Consider the following 17,593-nt stretch of genomic DNA (forward strand, 5'->3'; position numbering starts at 1 on the left):
ACGGCCGAGGAGGCGCCGCCCACCCAGGAGTCCACAGCGACCCCGGGGTGGGGGGGGCACACCTCTCAACAGAGGCCCTCAGTACCCCTGTGACCTAGTCCTAGCTTCTGTGCCTAAAGAGCATGTAGTTACCGCTTTTGTTTAGAAAGCTGGAGATAATTTAGCGAAGGAAAAATAAAGTATAATCTTCGAACGTTGTAGCTGGTAAGCATGTTCGAGATCAAACAACGGTTCGCCTCACACACACAAAAAAGTAGTTGTCTCTGAGAAGCGGGCTGTTAGGGAACAGGGAGAGGACCAGGGCAATGTTGTTTTTCCTCATAAACCCTTTAGTACAATTTGAATCTTTAAAAAAAAGCAAAAAAACCAAAAACAAAACCAGGCAACTTCACTTTGTTTTTCAAAACACATTTTGAATGTATTTAACAACAAAAAGTATGATTTACCCTACACCATCAACGCTTTTCAGCGACCTCAAATACGCTAGGAACCGAAAAATAATCTTGTAATTATCTCCTCAAAAAAACAAAACGATGGGTGTGGCGCTGTTACTACCCAGCCGTTCCCGGCGGCTCTCCCGGGAGCGCGCGGCGGCCGCCCGCCCAGCCGCAGGGAGGCGGCGGTGCGCACGCGCGTCTCCTTTCTTCTCGGAAGCGCCTGGCGGCTGTTCGAGTGGACGACGGTGAGTTGGCAACTGGCGGCCTTCTCCGAGAATGAGGTCCGCAGTAGGAGCCAGGATTCATTTCCGACCAGTACCGACAGTGCGGTTCCCCCGCAACTCGAGAAAGCTACTTCCTGCCAACCTGATCGAGGATGAGCCAAGAGAGGCTGAAGAGGGTGGACGCGCTCCTCACCCCAAAGGGTCTAGGGCCGGGCGCGGGCACAGCCGCAGATCCTGACGACGAGAAAGAGAGGAATCCGGCAATCTGCCTCCAGTACCGTCACCTGACGGAACGTTTTAGCGGAATTGGAGGATACGCATTGTTCTCCGAGGAACAGATTAACTGAGGCGCTTGAAGCTAACGACCTATTTAATGAAGTACTCTGCTCAAAATTAGCCGTCCTGGATGCCTGGTGCCTTGTTTGGCTTTCAGAGTTACGTAAGAAATAGCAAACCAGATGTACTCTAAATCATTTGATTTCGTGCCATTCCTGGAACTTTTCTCCAAGATCATCCCTCTCACCTGATGACCTCTGGAATAATAACGGACAGGCATGTATAAACTTGAAGAGATCTTCCTCAACAATGAACTGTATCTACTCAAGATAGAGTAGGCTTTGTCTTGAAGGAACCCCTCTGCCAAAAGCATCAACCCGAACATCAGGAAAAAAAACAGGGTAAAGTGGAAGAGAATAGGGCAATGTCTGCACAGTTGGAAAATGTGGAGAATGATCAAGAAGGGACAGAAAAAGAAGTGGAGACTCTTATTTTCAGAACATCCTTAAGGTTCCTCTGTCATTCTTTTCCTTAGTGAACAAGCCATATTCTTTCTCTTGTACGGTGAAAAATATTTTCATGTATTCTTTATTATAAAAGATAGTTTAACAAGAATGAGGCTTGACCACAATAAACTGCCAATAATGCAGACTGACAGTATAATGAAGAAAGTGAGGGAAGTGACCTGAATCCCCAAGTTCAGTAACAAAGTGCTATATAGTTTTTGGTTTTCAGAACTGGAAGGAATCTGCAAAATTTAAAAATGCAAAACGCTATGATCTCTTCATGTTTACAGCAAAGACTAGGTTTTTAATAAAAGGCAAATTTTGTATTTTCAAGAATATCTTAAAAGGATCGTAAAGGAGAGTGGATGTGGCTCAAGTGGTTGAGCGCCTGCTTCCCACAGAGGAGGTCCTGGGTTCGATCTCTGGTGCTTCCTAAAAACAAAAACAACAAGCAAACAAATGGGGGGGGAAAGGCTAGTAAATCCAAACAAGAAAAATGTATATTATATAATGGAGCCTATTTTCAAGGTATATGTGAAATTTGTCTTAATATAATGCCTCTTTCTTCAGTATTTATAAAGATGCCATAGTCTTCTGTGGAAAACAAAGTCACTGGCATATTCATTAAAAGAGAGTGAGGGAAGCAGACTTGGCCCAGTGGTTAGGGCATCTGTCTACAACATGGGAGGTCCACAGTTCAAACCCTGGGCCTCCTTGACCGGTGTGGAGTTGGCCCATGTGCAGTGCTGATGCGCGCAAGGAGTGCCCTGCCATGCAGGGGTGTTCCCCGTGTAGGGGAGCCTCACGTGCAAGGAGTGCGCCCAGTAAGGAGAGTCGCCCAGCGCGGAAGAAAGTGCAGCCTGCCCAGGAATGGCGCCGCACACACGGAGAGCTGACACAAGATGACGCAACAGAAAGAAACACAGATTCCCATGCCGCTGACAACAACAGAAGCGGACAAAGAACATGCAGCCAATAGACACAGAGAACAGACAACTGGGGTCGGGGGGGGGGGGGGGAGAGGGGAGGGAAATAAATAAATCTTTAAAAAAATAAAAATAAATAAAAGAGAATGAGAGAGGTCTACCTTATTTACATTTTACAGATGAGGATAGTGACCCAGAAAGAGAAATGACTTGACAGGGACCACACTTAGTTGGTGGCAGATCTGGGAACTGGAATCCAGCCATGCTACTTGGCTAAGTGCCTTTCTTTACACTCTAGAAGCTTATGCCCCATTGTAACAAACATGATGCGAATGTGTCATCAAATGATGCTCATACATCTCTTCATCATACTGAAGTACTGGAGGGAGAGAAGAGCATTAGTTCTCCAGGGTCTAGACAGGGTTTCAAGAAAATCTTAGTGAGCAGAGCTCTCTCTAAATGATGCAGACTTCTTTGGGAGATAAATCTCTTTCTTTGGAGGAGCTTAAGCAGGAACTGGATAATCATTTATTGGAGTTGTTATCAAGGGGATTCAAACCTCTGAAGTTTCTTCCATCCATGGGTCTGATTCTTTGGTTGCTCTCTTTCAGCAAGTAAGTGGCAATATTGCCAGGAAGTATTGGGAGGAAGGAAACATTTCTCTAATGTCTACTTTAAGTTGAGTAGTGTGTTTGGCACTTTCATATGTTAAGTCACTACAAGCTTTCTAGATAGTTATTATGATGGTTTGCAGCTGTATGTTATCCCAGAAAAATGTTTCTAAATATAATCCATTCCTGTGGGTGTATACTCGTAAGTAGGATCTTTTGATGAGGCTACTTCAGTTAAGGTGTGACCCACCTCATTCAGGAAGGGACTTATCCTATTACTGGAGTCGTTCATAAAGGGAATGAATAGAAAGAGAAAAGGAAAAAGCCATAGAAGCCAGAAGGTGAAAGTAAGGAAACTTGTAAGGGAAGGGAAAGACCGGCATATGCTACCATGTGCCTTGCCACGTAGCAGAGAAGCCAAGGATATTTGGCAGCTGGTATTCAGGAAGAAAGTATGGCTCTGATGATAACTTGATTTGGAAATGTTCATAGCCTCAAACTGTAAGCTAATAAAATCCCATTGTTTACACCAACATATTTCATGATACCTGCTTTAAGCACACTAGACAAGGAAAACTTGTTATTTTCAGTCTACCTCAGGAGTTCACAAAGGTTAGGTAAACCATGCATGATAATTGGCAGCACAACTAAGACTGTATTATACCATCTCTCATCCCCAGAGGAGTGGCAGGAGATGATTAGGCAGTTTGTTCCCCAGCCCCTCTGCACTGTACCTCCCCTTACACTGCTCAGTGGATCATCCAGGGTTAGTAATTCCAATTACCTCAACTGCTGCAAGAGACAACCAGGGCATGGACAATCCTATGAAGAAAAAGGCATTTGGGTTGGCAGCACTTCATAGAGATCCCATTGTTCCAGGGCTTTTGTGTATCAGCAGATTCTCATTGAACAATGAAACCAAACTTTACAAAATTCACAGTTTGATGGTTGTTTCACTCTGGATGAAGAGACTTAGGATTCTTCTTTGAAACAAGCTGTGATCATGACAAAGATGGGAACTGTTTTGTGAAGAGAGGAGGCTGGGACAATGTGATCTAGGGAGACAGACAGCATCTGGGACTCATCTTGGGTTAACAGCCATTTCCTCTCAGAGCCAACCAGTTTCTGATGTCCCAGGGAGCATGATTCATATGCCAAAGGTAAACTTCAGAAGTGTCATCACATCTCTGTCTTCTGCTTTCCTAAAGATGAGTCCTCTTCTGGCCCTGGTGTTACCACTCAATACCCTCGATTAAATACAGCCTTGTCCCTATGTTCATTCTGTATCCATGGCTGCTTCCTGAAAAATTTGGTCATAGGGATGAAAAACTCACCAATCACCTGTGGCCTCTCTGAGGCAAGCCAGTTATCCTCCTATTCCAGTATCTTCCATGGCTACCCATTGGCCAGAATCAAATACCAACTCCCTAGCCTCTGGTTCCTTTCTAGTTCTTCTTCCAACTCTTTCCTCACCCCCTACAGCCCATACTGTACCATACACTCTGGCCACATCAGAGTTCTAATTCCTTGACTAGGTATTACCCTTCCTTGTCTCCATTCCTCTAAGCCATTTCATCAGCTGGAATTCCCTTCTGCCTCTCCCCATCCACATGAATCTTCCTCCTCTCTGGAAGTTCAGCTACAGCAATTAAAATTTAAAAAGCAAAGCTAAGAAATGTTTCCTTGCAAGACAACCAGGAACCAAAGAAATTCAGATAAAAGGGATAGACAAGGGGATTATGATCGACATAGAAACTGCTTCCCCCAGTTATCCCCTTATTCATGCTGCTTGGACTTGTACTACCCTTAGGAAAAACAGGGCAGCTGCAGCTGAGTCACACAGGCTGCCATGGGCCAGCCAGGAGCTGAGCTGTGTTTCTTGGCATTTCTCCCAGTTCCTCTTGTGGCGGACTTCTTCTGTGACTCTGCTGGGATTCAGATTTATTGTTGTGCTGCACATGAGATACTTTAATTCAGTCAGTCACGATTTATTTACTATAGTGTTTCCTCCTACCTCAGCCCCATCGCCTTCTCCCTTCCCCTCACCCATGATCACAATATCATCTTAAAATGGGATGGCTCTGCTTGAATTTAACACCTCCTTTTACCTTCTCCATGCTTTCAGTTACCTCCCGAAGCAGTGTCCCATCACCTGCAAACCCTGTCCCAGCATACACCTTGTCAGGCTGGACAAAGTTCTGTTTCCTAAAACAATTTGCTTCGCTTGCCCTTGCAATACCAATGATGTCACAAACATTTGGTTGACCCAAGTAGTCCTGGCTATAGTCTATATCTTCCAGCAGATAACTTAAGTGGGTGACTGGAAGGCAGAAGGCAGGTCCTGCCAGCTGCTGGGTATGTGCACCTCTCATCTGGGCTTAGCCAAGTCTGCCGAACTTGGTTCTACTGAGAGGCAAACATATTGGATATTTGTTCAATGAACTCATTCCTGGAACTCGGCATGTATTCAAGGTATGGCTGAATCTAAAGAGATCAGGAGGAAGAGGAAAAAAAGGAGAAGAGGGTCGAATGTCCTTTAGATGAAGATTTAGCTTTACAAAGCAAGAGCAGCGTGTGAACTTCTAATCTTCAGGACAGACTCTGGGACGGTCTAGGTCGGTTCTGTCCACAGGACCCAAAGTTTGGCTCCATTTTGAGCCATGATGCAGACCAACCAAGCTGTACATCTCCTGGTTCTTCACTTTCCTGGGCAGCCTCTGCAGCAGCTTAAATTCCTACTGTGGATGTCACTGCAGGTTGCTCACTGCTCAGTTCCTGACAAAAGCCTGACCTTGGGCTCTGAGTTGAAGAGCTGGCTCCAGAAGGTGTTAATCATCAGAGGTCAAGTCCACTGGCTTCAAGTCCCTCTGGGCTTGGGATCTGAGCATCTCCACATTGTCTTTGTTCCTTTCAAGGTTTATATCTTCAGGGTCCCACTGTGGAGAAAAGACACAAATGGTACCTTGGGAGGGAGACTGGGCCCTTCCCATCTCTTAAAATTCCCAATCCCAAACTTTAATCCTGTTCTTCTGACCCAAGTACAGACAAGGACAAACAAGTAGGGACAGTTTAACCAGGCCTGTACTTCTAGAACCTAAGGTGGCAAGTGTAACTTTAAATCAAAGTATTAATGAACAGTCACCTGAACAGACCAATGCCACTTCCCTTCCTAACCTCTTATCTCTAGTGAGACTAAGGCATGTTCCCTTTCTCCTAAGAATTCTCACCTCCATGCCTAACTCCTTCTTGGAAAAGACCAGGCAAATGCAACCATTCTTTATGGCCCAGGTAAGTACCTCCTCATCCAAGAAGCCTCCCCCTGACTGTGTTAGCCCACTGAGCTTTCACCCCTTTCTCTTTGTACTACCTTTCTCACTCATTTGCAGCTGAGCAGGAAGAGCCCTGCCCTTTCTCTGGGTATATTCCTTGTCTTCTCAGGTAGATGATGAGCTCCTTAAGAGAAGGGCACAAGTCTGCCCTTGACCCCCACATGATATTTCCTCTAAATTCAGGTTCAGTTGACTTGTCAAAAACAAACATGTAACATTTAATTCAGAGTGGTAGCCACTGTCTGTGAATATTTCATTGCTCAGACCGATAAGCAGGGGTAAGAGTGGAAGGGTTAATTAAAAAAAAAAAAAAAAAGCAAGCATATAAGTGTTGCTGAAGCTTTTACAAAACCCTCCTATTGTTCCAATATGAACAGTGAGAGAGAGAACTTGACAGATGGGTCAAGGGAAAGGGAATCCTTAGTGCTAATTTTCCACAGAAGCAAGAGGGATTGGGTTCAAGTCCCCTTGAGCCACTAATTTTCAGTATAAACTTTCTCTTCTTTGGGCCTCAGTTCCCTAAGTGCAAGTTGTGGCACTGGATAAGCAACTGGATAATAAGATCTCATCCACTCCTGAGCTTCTATGACTGGTAAGTCTGAGTCATGTCACATCTGATCATATCAAAAGTCCTAGGAAACAACAGGTAAAGGCCACATAGGAGCTGTCAGCCTTGGCTACAACCAAAGGATCTATTTGGACAAGAAAAGAGACCCAGGCATAGATGTGCAATCCAAGAGAGACTCTCCACCAGCTGTCAAATGTTCCAGTCCTTAGAGATACCAGATAAAGTCTTCAGGGCTTCCTGAGCCACTGGCATATAATGCTCATGCCATGTCAGTTATAAAACACAAATTCTTGTTTTGTTTTGAACACAAAGAAAGAGCCCAGTTCAATCAGTAGTTCATGGATAATAAGTGGACCAAGCTCTACTATTTGGTGATTAAAACAAGCAACAAAGCTGGTTTGATTCAAGCAGTTGAGCCCCCCTTACCCCATACCTTTTTTGCGCTGTGCCAGCCAGTTCCAGTGCTACCCTCTCATTTGCTTGTGGATGCAGGCTTGGCTGGACAGCTCTCACCAAATTCTTTCCTGGCCTTATCAAAGACCCCAAGTTATAAAGCTCACCCAACCCCTCAGTCTATGTGACTCAACCTGTCCAGAGGCAGAACTAGAGGTCTATTGTGTTGTCTAAAGATGGACAGTGTGCTTTCTGATCAATGCTGTTTCCAATGGAGGCCTGCATTCTAGGTTATATTTCTTATAGTTTGCTCTGGACTATCTCCCACCAGAGGCACCCAGGCTGCTCCATAAAAAGGCTAATTCTGGAGCCCAACCTAGCCTGGATCTGTGGGTTGGGACCTAGGTCTGGCATTTTAACAAGCTCCTAAGGTGATTCTTAGATGCCCTAATATTTGAGAATCTCTGTTCTAGCTATTTAAATGGCCTCCTAAGAGTTGTTACGCTAATCTTGACCAATTCAGCTGCCTGCAAACAGAAACAACGTGCTACCTTGACTAAAGTGAATTGTTGGGGAAGCGGATTTGGCTCAACAGATAGAGCTTCTGCCTACCATATAGGAGGTCCAGTGTTCAAACCCAGGGCCTCCTGACCCATGTGGTGAGTTGGCCCACGTGCAGTGCTGATGCACGCAAGGAGTGCCATGCCATGCTGGGGTGTCCCCCATGTAGGGGAGCCCCATGCGCAAGGAATGCGCCCCCCAAGGAGAGACACCCCGCACAAAAAAAGTATAGCCTGCCCAGGAGTAGTGCCTCACACACGGAGAGCTAACACAGCAAGATGATGCAACAAAAAGAGACACAGATTCCTAGTGCCCCTGACAGAAATGCAAGCAGACACAGAAGAACACACAGTGAACAGACAGAGAGCAGACAACAGGGGGAGGGGGAAAGGAGAGAGAAATAAATAAAAAAATAAATCTTAAAAAAAAAAGGATAATTTAAACAGAACAACAGCAAAAAAAAAAAAAAATTTGTTGGACTCAGTTTAAGCCCCAGAAAACACTTTAAATCTCTTTCTTCTGAATCCCAAAATGATGTGTTTTAAAACATCATTTTAAGTAATAAAAATGTTGCTGGAATCCAGGCTAAAGAGAATTTGAACAGAAGATGATCTACTCTCTTATCAGAAATAAATCTGGGAGATGACAGGCACAGACAGTTGTCATGAAACCTGTGCTCATCTGTCACTTGGAAGCAATTTGGCATGGAGACAGCAGCCAGCTGCCCAAGGTCTCAGAATGATGATGTGTAGGAAAGTTTAGTTCATCAACTACTATAGCCCCTCCCAGCACTATGGCCGTTACTAACCTGCCGTTACTCAGCTTGTTCACAGACCCTTGTTCCAAAGCATGCTTCTTCATTGGGTTACACATCTTCTCTGAGTTCCTACATAATAATTTGGGTTTATGTGAATATCCCCCAAAGGAGAAAGAACTCTGAAACTCTGCTGATCCTTAGACTTGCCTCTTGTTCTCACATTCCTTTTTTAAAGGCATTTGGCAAGGGCCCAGCCATCCAAGTAGGTCTAATAAAAACAGGAACTGGAATCAAGCCACAGGAAGTCCCTCCTGGAATAGAGAGCATGATTGTCCATACCTGCTCCGAGTTTAGGGCCTCCCAATACTTCTGCTGCAGAATAAACAGAAAGATAGAAAAAGTGTTGGAGAGATTTTGCCACCAACACAGAGCAAAGCAGAGCAGAGCTCAGTGCCAGCCACCATCTGCTCAGCTAGCCAGAAGAAGGCCTCCAGATGATTCTGGGAAACAAAGGAACAGTTGACTTCAGCAAGCAGAAAGGCAGCAGCTATCAGAAATTACAGGTTGGTTCAATAATCAATAGGATAATTATAATTATGAAGAAAGGGCTGCAGATCCTTAGAAAAATTACAACCTTTATAGATACAAATGTTACTATTACTAGGAATGATTATTATTAGAAGTAATAATAATAACAATAAATCTCCCATTTATTAACCACATGGCTGAGATGAGGCAACTCAAACCCATAAAATGAAAGAGAGATGCAAATAAAATCCCCACCTTGCAACATGGGGTATTTGCTTCTAGCCAAGATTCATTTTTAATCAGCATTTACTGGATGTCTATTTCTACCCCAAGCCTCAAATATGCCTGACTCAGGTTTTTTAATGTGGTCATCATGGTCTGCTCTTGCTCTTCTGGCACCTCATGCAGTGCCCAGAAGACATTTATTTCTGAACTAGAGCACCTGATCCATGAATATCACAGTATACAGGATTTGGGGGTTATCACGATAAAGCAAATCCTCTCCTGTTCAGCTCTTTTAAAACTTCCTTTTGTGTCCAGTAGGCCACGATGGCAGTGTGAGATGCTCCAGGGTGCCATCCCCTACAGAATCTTGGAACTAGCAAAAATAGGCAGAGCCACCTTCCTCAGAACTCTGGAAAACAAAAGGTTGCAATAACTAGGCAAGTGCTCAATCAGGAAAACACAGTTTAAAAGTGACAGGACTTCTCTTTCAGCCTCTTTGGTCTCAGCTGTGGAAATAAGATGATGAAGGGAACGTCATCATTTGGAAAACATTGCAATACGATGCACACCGTGTTCTGAAGCTTTGGCTCTAAGGCCTACCACCTTCAGAAGTTGACTGTGGCTGATATGGCTGCCCTGCCAAGCACAAGGGAAAGTATAACTGGGGTGCCAAGGCTGAAAGAGGAAATACCACTGGTACGGGTCAAATGAGGTGCCTAAAGATTGTATACAGCAGATTCAGGCATGGATTCCACAAAGGAACCTAAACCCAAGAAGGCAGCTGTGGCAGCATCCAGTTCATCTTAAGGATTTCACTGATTAGTCATGCAGTAAATGTTCTTGTTTTTTTAAAAAATAGTGGTAGGAGAAGCTCGTGGTACCCTTGCTGGGTCCTCCCCTACTCTTCTCTGGCCTCCCACTGTGGGTCCCTGGCCACGCTCCAGAAGGAGCAGAGTAACCCCGATGTGCATACTGGGGTGCCTGTACGTCAGTGCCAATCTATTAAGTGGGCACAACCTAAGAACTGAACAGGGACATGGGACACTTGTCCATGGCTACCCTCCCAGAACTTGCCCTGAAGGCAGAAGCAGCTTGAAAACACCTAAATCAGTGTAAAAACAAGTCAGAGAGAACTGGGACAGGCCCTGATCAAGATGGCTAAGGGAGATGCCACAGGACTTCATCCCCCACAAAAACTCTGAACAAGCAGCAAGAACTGGAAGAAATATCTTTGTGAGGGCTCCAAAAACTAAAGGACTTCAGTAACAGTGTGAGAACTGAATCAAGAAAAAGGATTCTTATAAGCGATGGCTCTCATGGAACCCTAGCTGGCTTCTCCCTCATGCCTTCAGCCAGCCCATACCCTACTGCAGATCCCTAGTCACGGTTCCAGAGGAAGAAAAGTGGCCATTGTGCACATGCTGAGAGAGTGTGTCTGGCCCAATCTGTCTGGGGTTGGCCTGAGGAACTAGCTGTCCCAGAGCTTGCCCTGCATGTAGACGGCAGCTCACAGAGCTCTCCTACAGAGCCCTGTGGTAGAGCAGACAAGTCGTGCTGCCTGGGGCAAGGGATTGCTGGCTGGAGGACAAACAGCCCAGTACCCCGGCCTATGAGAATTGTTGACTAGGGAAGAGCGGATATTAGTATCCGTGTAAACAGGAGAATTCCTAAGGCCACACAACGCATGCCCCAGATAAGACACAAGCACAGGAAAGATCAGAGATGCCTCTATGCTTTGGCCTGGAGCTATTCTAATATAACCCGTTATTTCAACCCATTGTAGGGATAAGCCCTAAAGGAGAGCACTTGCACAGGTCAAGCTGCAAAGACTAGAAAAGGTGTTTTCTTATTTCCCCTCCTTTTTTTTGTGAGCTCCTGGCATCCAAGGAAAACGTAGTTATAACACTAGCTGGATACAAGCTTAAGGAACAGATGCCATAGAGTCTAAATTTCAGCAATAACACATTAAAATGTCAAAATGTCCAGGTTTCAACAAAACATACAAAGAAAAAGGAAGCAATAGCTTAGCCATCAGAAACCATCAAGAAGGAGGATCACACCTGGGAATACCAAAGACTTTAAAAAAAAAAATTGTCCTAGGGGAGCAGGTGTAGCTTAATTGGCTGCGTGCCTGGTTCCCATGTATGAGGTCCCAGGTTCAATCCCCAGTGCCTCCTTTGAAAAAAAAATTGTCCTAAATATGCTCAAAGAGCTAAAGGAAAACATGGATAAAGCAGCCTGGGGCAAAGGATTACAGGCTTTAAGACATATAACAGAGCACCCAAGACGGGGGGAAATGTCTATTTTCATAGTAAGTAAAGAGAACGTTCAGATTCTGATAAATGGAAGTTCTAAGGCCAAAAGCCCAGGTCAGGACACAGGATCAGAGGAAACAGAGTGGATCCCTGGAATTTACTTTTGCCTCAGGCTGATATTCTTTTTTTTTATTTTAAAAACAATTTATTGAAGTATATCTCATTTGAACATAGATAAACAATAAGTGTATAGTAAAAGTCATGAACTTACAAAACAAACATGCATATCATCATACAGGGCTCCCATATATTACCCCAATAGTTATGAAACATTTGTAACAAATTACGGAAGAGCATCATCAAAGTATTATTACTAAATATAGTTCATATCTTACATTTGGTGTATTTTTCCCTCACTCCACCCTATTATATTTTTGTTCACAAACCATATAATTTATCTAAAATGTACAACCAATGGCACTTGGTATAAGCACTAAGTTGTGTATTCATCACTTCCATCAATATTAGAACATTTTCATTAGTCCAAAAAAAAACAAACAAAAAACCCCACAAAACACCCCCACTATCATACCCATATGTTAGCACTACTAATTATAAATCCTATGATGTGCTTTCACCATTTCTATATTCATTTCCAAACATTTACAAACAAATTTTTACCGATTTTACACAGATTAGGCCTCAGTTTTCCATACTCTAACAACCTTCTTTTCTCTGGTGACTTATATTCTAGCTATTAACTCCATGAGTTTGCTCATTCTATTTAGTTCATAATAGTGAAGTTGTCCTTTTGTGCCTGGCTTGCTTCACTCAACAAAATGTCTTCTATGTTCATCCATGTTGCCATATGCTTCATGACTTCATTTTTTCTTACAGCTGCATAATCTTCCATCATGTGTGAATATCACCGTTTGTCTATCCATTCTTCAGTTGATGGACCCCTGGGTTGTTTCCATCTTTTGACAATTGTAGATAATGTCGCTACGAACATCAGTGTGCAGATGTCTCTTCATGTCACTGCTTTCAGTGGTTCTGGGTATTTACCCAGTAGTGGTATTACAGAGTCACATGGTAGATCTAGATCTGACTTCCTCAGGAACCACAAAACACTCCTGCACAGTGGCTGTACCATTCTATATTCCCACCAACAGTGAATATGTGTTCCTGTCTCTCCATATCCCCTCCAACTCTTTTAATTGTTTGTTTACTAGTGGCCATTCTAGTAGGTATGAAGTGATATCACACTGTAGCTTTGATTTGCATTTCCCTAAAGGTCAGTGATGCTGAGAAATTTTTCATGTGGTTTTTTTTTTTTTTTTGTCATTTGTATTTCTTCTTTAGAAAAAAAATGTATATTCGGGTCTTCTGCCCTAGAAGATTTTTTCCAGGCCACTTCTGCCTGTCCTCTTAGCTCTTTTTCTGGGAGAGAAGAGAGTACCATGTCTTACTAGTCTGACATCTTCCTGGAATTTAAAGGACTTTGTAAAGAGGACAGCCTACTCAATTGGAGAAAATACATGGACATCATATATACAACAAAGTTCTAATATCCCAGAAGAGAGAAGGACAGAGGAAAGGAATCACAACAGCAAAACTGTGAGTTAAAAGCTATGGCTGCTACTGCTGGCACCCTCCTCCACACTAAAGACATTTTTGAACACTCAAGGCCTCTGGGCTGGTGACTATAGACAAAGGGCGCCCCAGGGATCTACCTCACCAGAAAAGGGCACAGAGAGGGACACAGCCTAAGACTGGCTCAGTTTTTAAAAATGTTTTTTGGAGGCTGGGGATTGAGCCTGGGATCTTGTATGTGGGAACCTGTGCTCAACCACTGAGCCACATCAGCTCCTGGAGTTGGTTTTTTTTTGTTTATTTTGCTTGTTATTTGTTTTTGTTTTTTTAGGAGGCACCAGGAACTGAACCCAGGACCACCCATGTGGAAGGTGGGTGCTAAACTGCTTGAGCCAAATCTATTCCCCCTGACTCAGCTTTTGACCCACACACTTGGTCCACTGTGTCCCACAAGCCCTTCCAGGCTGGCTGGGGCCAGGCCATTGTTTGCCCTGGGAGCCCGCATGGGACTAAAGGGATCCGAACCTCTCACTCTCCCTCTTCACTAAGTGGGAGTGATTGCTGAGGATGCAGAGGGGAGTGGAATTATTTCCTGCCCTGGAAAAGGGAGGAGGTTCCCAGTGAAGAATTGTCTCTGAGAAAGTTTGATTTACAAGGCTCTTAGCCTCCAAGCAGGAACCTCTATCAAATTAACCCAGTCTGTGTTGCAGCAAACATACTCCAAACAGGCATTGAACTGAGAAAGATGCCAAAGCGCACAATCTGCTGGCAGACCAAGGAAGTGTACGTGAGGGAATTAAAAGTAAGAGAGGCTTTTTATGGCCATTATAGCCTTCCCCCCCAAGGCCCTAGGAAATGGTCTGCAAACCATTACTGGGTCCAGAGCCCAGTTTTGAGCAACTAACAGGGACAATCCTAAAGACCAGGATGAACCAAGAATCAAAGAACAGCAGTAACACACAGCCTCCTGCCACTAAATGCCTATGCAAGAGAGAGAAATTGAGCATCTGAGGAAATTCACCATCCTAATTAGATGCCTAGACAGCAACAAAAAATTATGAGCCATACCAAGAAAATGGAGGGCATGGCCCAAGAAAAGTAATATATCAAAGCTCCATAAAAGACACAGGATTTGAGACAACCAATTAATGAGAGGTACCAAATTTCCAAAATCAAATTAATGAGTTGAAAGAAAACATGTCTACTAAGGTTTCCACTACAGATGCAAGAAAAAGAAGGTCCTTGTGCTTTCTGTCTGTCTGGTCGTGGCAGCCAAGATTGAATAGGGGAGTACAGGAAATTCTAAAATCAGGGAAGGAGAAATAATCTTTGCAACTCAGAAATAAACTTAAAAACAGCAAAAAAAAAAAAAATTGTGTAAAGAGATAAACAACATCAAGAAGACACTGAGGGGAGCAGATGTGGCTCTATCAGTTAAGCACCTGCCTCCCACATCGGACATCCCAGTGCCTCCTAAAGAAAACAACCAGACAGACAATGAGCAAAAGCAATGAGGAAAAACAAAGTGAGCAAGCAATGAGCAAAACAATGAGCAAAAACAACAAGCAAAAACCGATGAGGACGCCAACTCAGGAGAAAGAAAAGAAGACATTTAACATGCACAAAGAAGAATTTGAAAACATGAGTAGAAAAGAAACAGAGCTCATGGGAATGAAAGACATGATAAGTGGGATAAAAAACACATTAGAGAGGACAGGATGTGGCTTGGGCAGTTGGGCACTTGCCTCCCACATGGGAGGTCCCGGGGTTGGTTCCCAGTGTCTCCAAAGAAGACAGGCAAACAACGAGCCAATAATGAGCAGACAGCAAGCAAAAAACAAAACAAAACAAAAACAACAATGCATAGACAATGAGAAAAAACAAGCAATGAGCCAAAAAACAAACAAATGAGCAAAGAGCAAAATAAAAAACAACAAAATTCATTAGAAGCATACAATAGCATACTCAGATTGACAGAAGAAAGAACAAGTGATACTGAAGACAAAGCAGCTAAAATTGAAGAAAGGAAAGAACAGATAGATAAAAGAATGGAAAAAATTGAGCAGGGGCTCAGGGAGTTGAATGGCAACATGAAACACACTGTTGTGTATGTGTTATGGGAGTTCCAGAAGGAGAAGAGAGGGGAAAAAGGTCAGAAAGAGAATTTGAGGAAATAATAGTTGAAAATTTCTCAACTCTCATGAAAGAAATGAACTTACATGTCCAAGAAGTGCAGCAGATCCCAGTCAGAATAAAATCGAATACAGCTACTCTAAGACCCACATTACTCAGATCAAACATCAAAGATAACAAGAAAATTCTGAAAGCAGCAAGGGAGAAACAACCCATTACATACAACAGATGCCCAGTAAGAGTTAGCACAGATTTTTCATCAGAAACCATGGAGGTGAGATACAATTAGGATATGGAAAGAGAAAAACTGCCAGCCAAGAATTCTTTATCAACCAAAACTGTCCTTCACATATGAAGGTGAGTATAAAATACTCACAAACACACAGACACTAAGAGAGTTTATAAAAAATAATCTACCTTTGCAGGAAATATTAAAGGAAGACTTAGAGCCTGAAAGAAAAAGATAGGAAAGAATAGCAAAAAGGATAACCAAAAGAGTAAAAAGACAGATGAAAATAAGATATGACATATGAAAACCAAAAATAAAATGGTGGAAGTAAATAATTCATTAAGAGGAATATCACTGAATATGAATGGATTAAACTTCCCAATCAAAAGATAGAGGCTGGGAAGCAGATGTGGCTCAAGTGATAGAGTTTCCACCTACCATTTGGGAGGACCTGGGCTTGATCCCTGGGCTCTCCTGGTGAAACAGAAGAGGAGAAAGTGTGCCCGCGTAGCAAGCCAGTGCCCGTGCAAGTGCCCGCATGGTGAGGCAGTGCCCTGTGCAAGTGAGTCACACAGCAAGACGACGATGCATCATAGGAGAGACAAGGGGAGAGTCAAGGTGAAGCACAGCAGAAACCAGGAACTGAGGTGGTACAATTGACAGGGAACCTCTTTCCCCACCAGAAGTCTCCAGAAGTCTCCAGGATTGAATCCCAGTGAATCCTAGAGGAGAGAAAATGAGAAGAGAAGACAAACAGACAGCAAAAACAGCAGGGTGGGAGAAGGGGAAGGGGGGCGGGGTGGCGGAATAAATAAATAAACCTTTTTTAAAAAAAAAAAATATAGGATTACAAAATGGAAAAAAAAAACATGAGCCATCCATATGCTGCTTACAAGAGACTCACCTCAGACCCAGGGATACAAACCGACTGAAAGTGAAAGGTCGGAAAAAGATACTCCACACAAATAGCAATCGAAAAAGAGTGGGGGTAGCTATACTAATATAGGACAAAACAGACTTTAAATCTCAAAAAAATTATGAGATGCAGAAGGCCATTATTTATTACTAAAAGAGACAATCCACCAGGAAGAAATAACAATCATTAATACCTGTGCACCCAACCAGGGTGCCCCAAAATACATGAGGCAAACTCTGGCAAAACCGAGGGGAGAAATATCTCTACAATAATCATTGGGACTTCAACACACCACTCACATCATTAGATAGAACAACTAAACAGAAGATCGACAAGGAAAACAGAGAACTTGAACAATATGATAAAGGAGTTAGATCTAACATATACATACAGAATGTTGCACCCAATCTCAGGAGATTATATATTCTTCTCAAGTGCCCATGGCTATTTCTCCAGGATAGACCACATATTGGGTCTCAATACAGCTCTCAGCAAATATAAAAAGATGGAAATTATACAAAGCAGCTTTTCAGATCATAATGGAAAGAAACTGGAAATCAATAGCAGAAAAGAGATAAATTTATACAAAGGCTAAACAAGACACTCCTAAATAATTAGTGGGCCAAAGAAGAAATTGCAAGTGAAATTAGTAAATATATGGAGACAAATGAAAATAAGAACACAACTTATCAAAACTTACGGGATACAGTGAAGGTAGTCTTAAGAGGGAAATTTATAGCCCTAAATGCCTATATTAAAAAAAGAAGAAAGAGCCAAAATCAAAGATATAACTGAACAACTGGAAAAACTACAAAAAGAACAGCAAACCAATCACAAAGCAAGCAGAAATAATAAAGATGAGAGCAGAAAGAAATGAAATTAAAAACAAAAAAATAATAGAGAAAATCAACAAAGCCAAAAGCTGGTTCTTTGAGAGGATCAATAAAATTGGGAAACCCCTAGCTAGTCTAACAAAGAAAAAAAAGAAGATGCAAATAAATACAATCAGAAGTGATTGTATTATATCTGTGACCCCACAGATATAAAAGGGATCATAAGAGGATATTTTGAGAAACTGTATGCCAACAAACTAGACAACCTACATGAAATGGACAAATTCCTAGAA

At 42.9% G+C, this 17,593-nt stretch overlaps 1 protein-coding gene across 11 annotated transcripts in view; it reads right to left on the reverse strand.

Moving 5' to 3' along the window:
- The window catches only part of TMEM44 (transmembrane protein 44), a 122,065-nt gene that overhangs the window by 67,943 nt on the left and 36,529 nt on the right, over positions 1-17,593 (reverse strand). The window contains exons 10-12 of one of the 11 annotated variants that reach the window (XR_009185519.1): positions 8,928-8,960; positions 3,765-5,916; positions 380-1,875 (exon numbers count right to left, since the gene is read on the reverse strand). The exons of 5 other annotated variants lie outside the window; for them this stretch is intronic. Coding sequence is in view for 3 of the 6 variants with exons in the window: in XM_058295569.1 (XP_058151552.1) it covers positions 5,809-5,916; positions 8,928-8,960 (141 nt within the window). In the remaining 3 variants the exon portion in view is untranslated. Of the gene's footprint in view, positions 1-379; positions 5,917-8,927; positions 8,961-11,636; positions 16,274-17,593 lie in introns of those variants that run through there. 5 more of the 11 variants (XR_009185520.1, XR_011648639.1, XM_058295569.1 and 2 more) reach the window with 5 other exon arrangements.

The sequence above is a fragment of the Dasypus novemcinctus genome, chromosome 4 (assembly GCF_030445035.2).
Source record: "Dasypus novemcinctus isolate mDasNov1 chromosome 4, mDasNov1.1.hap2, whole genome shotgun sequence".
NCBI lineage: Eukaryota > Metazoa > Chordata > Mammalia > Cingulata > Dasypodidae > Dasypus > Dasypus novemcinctus.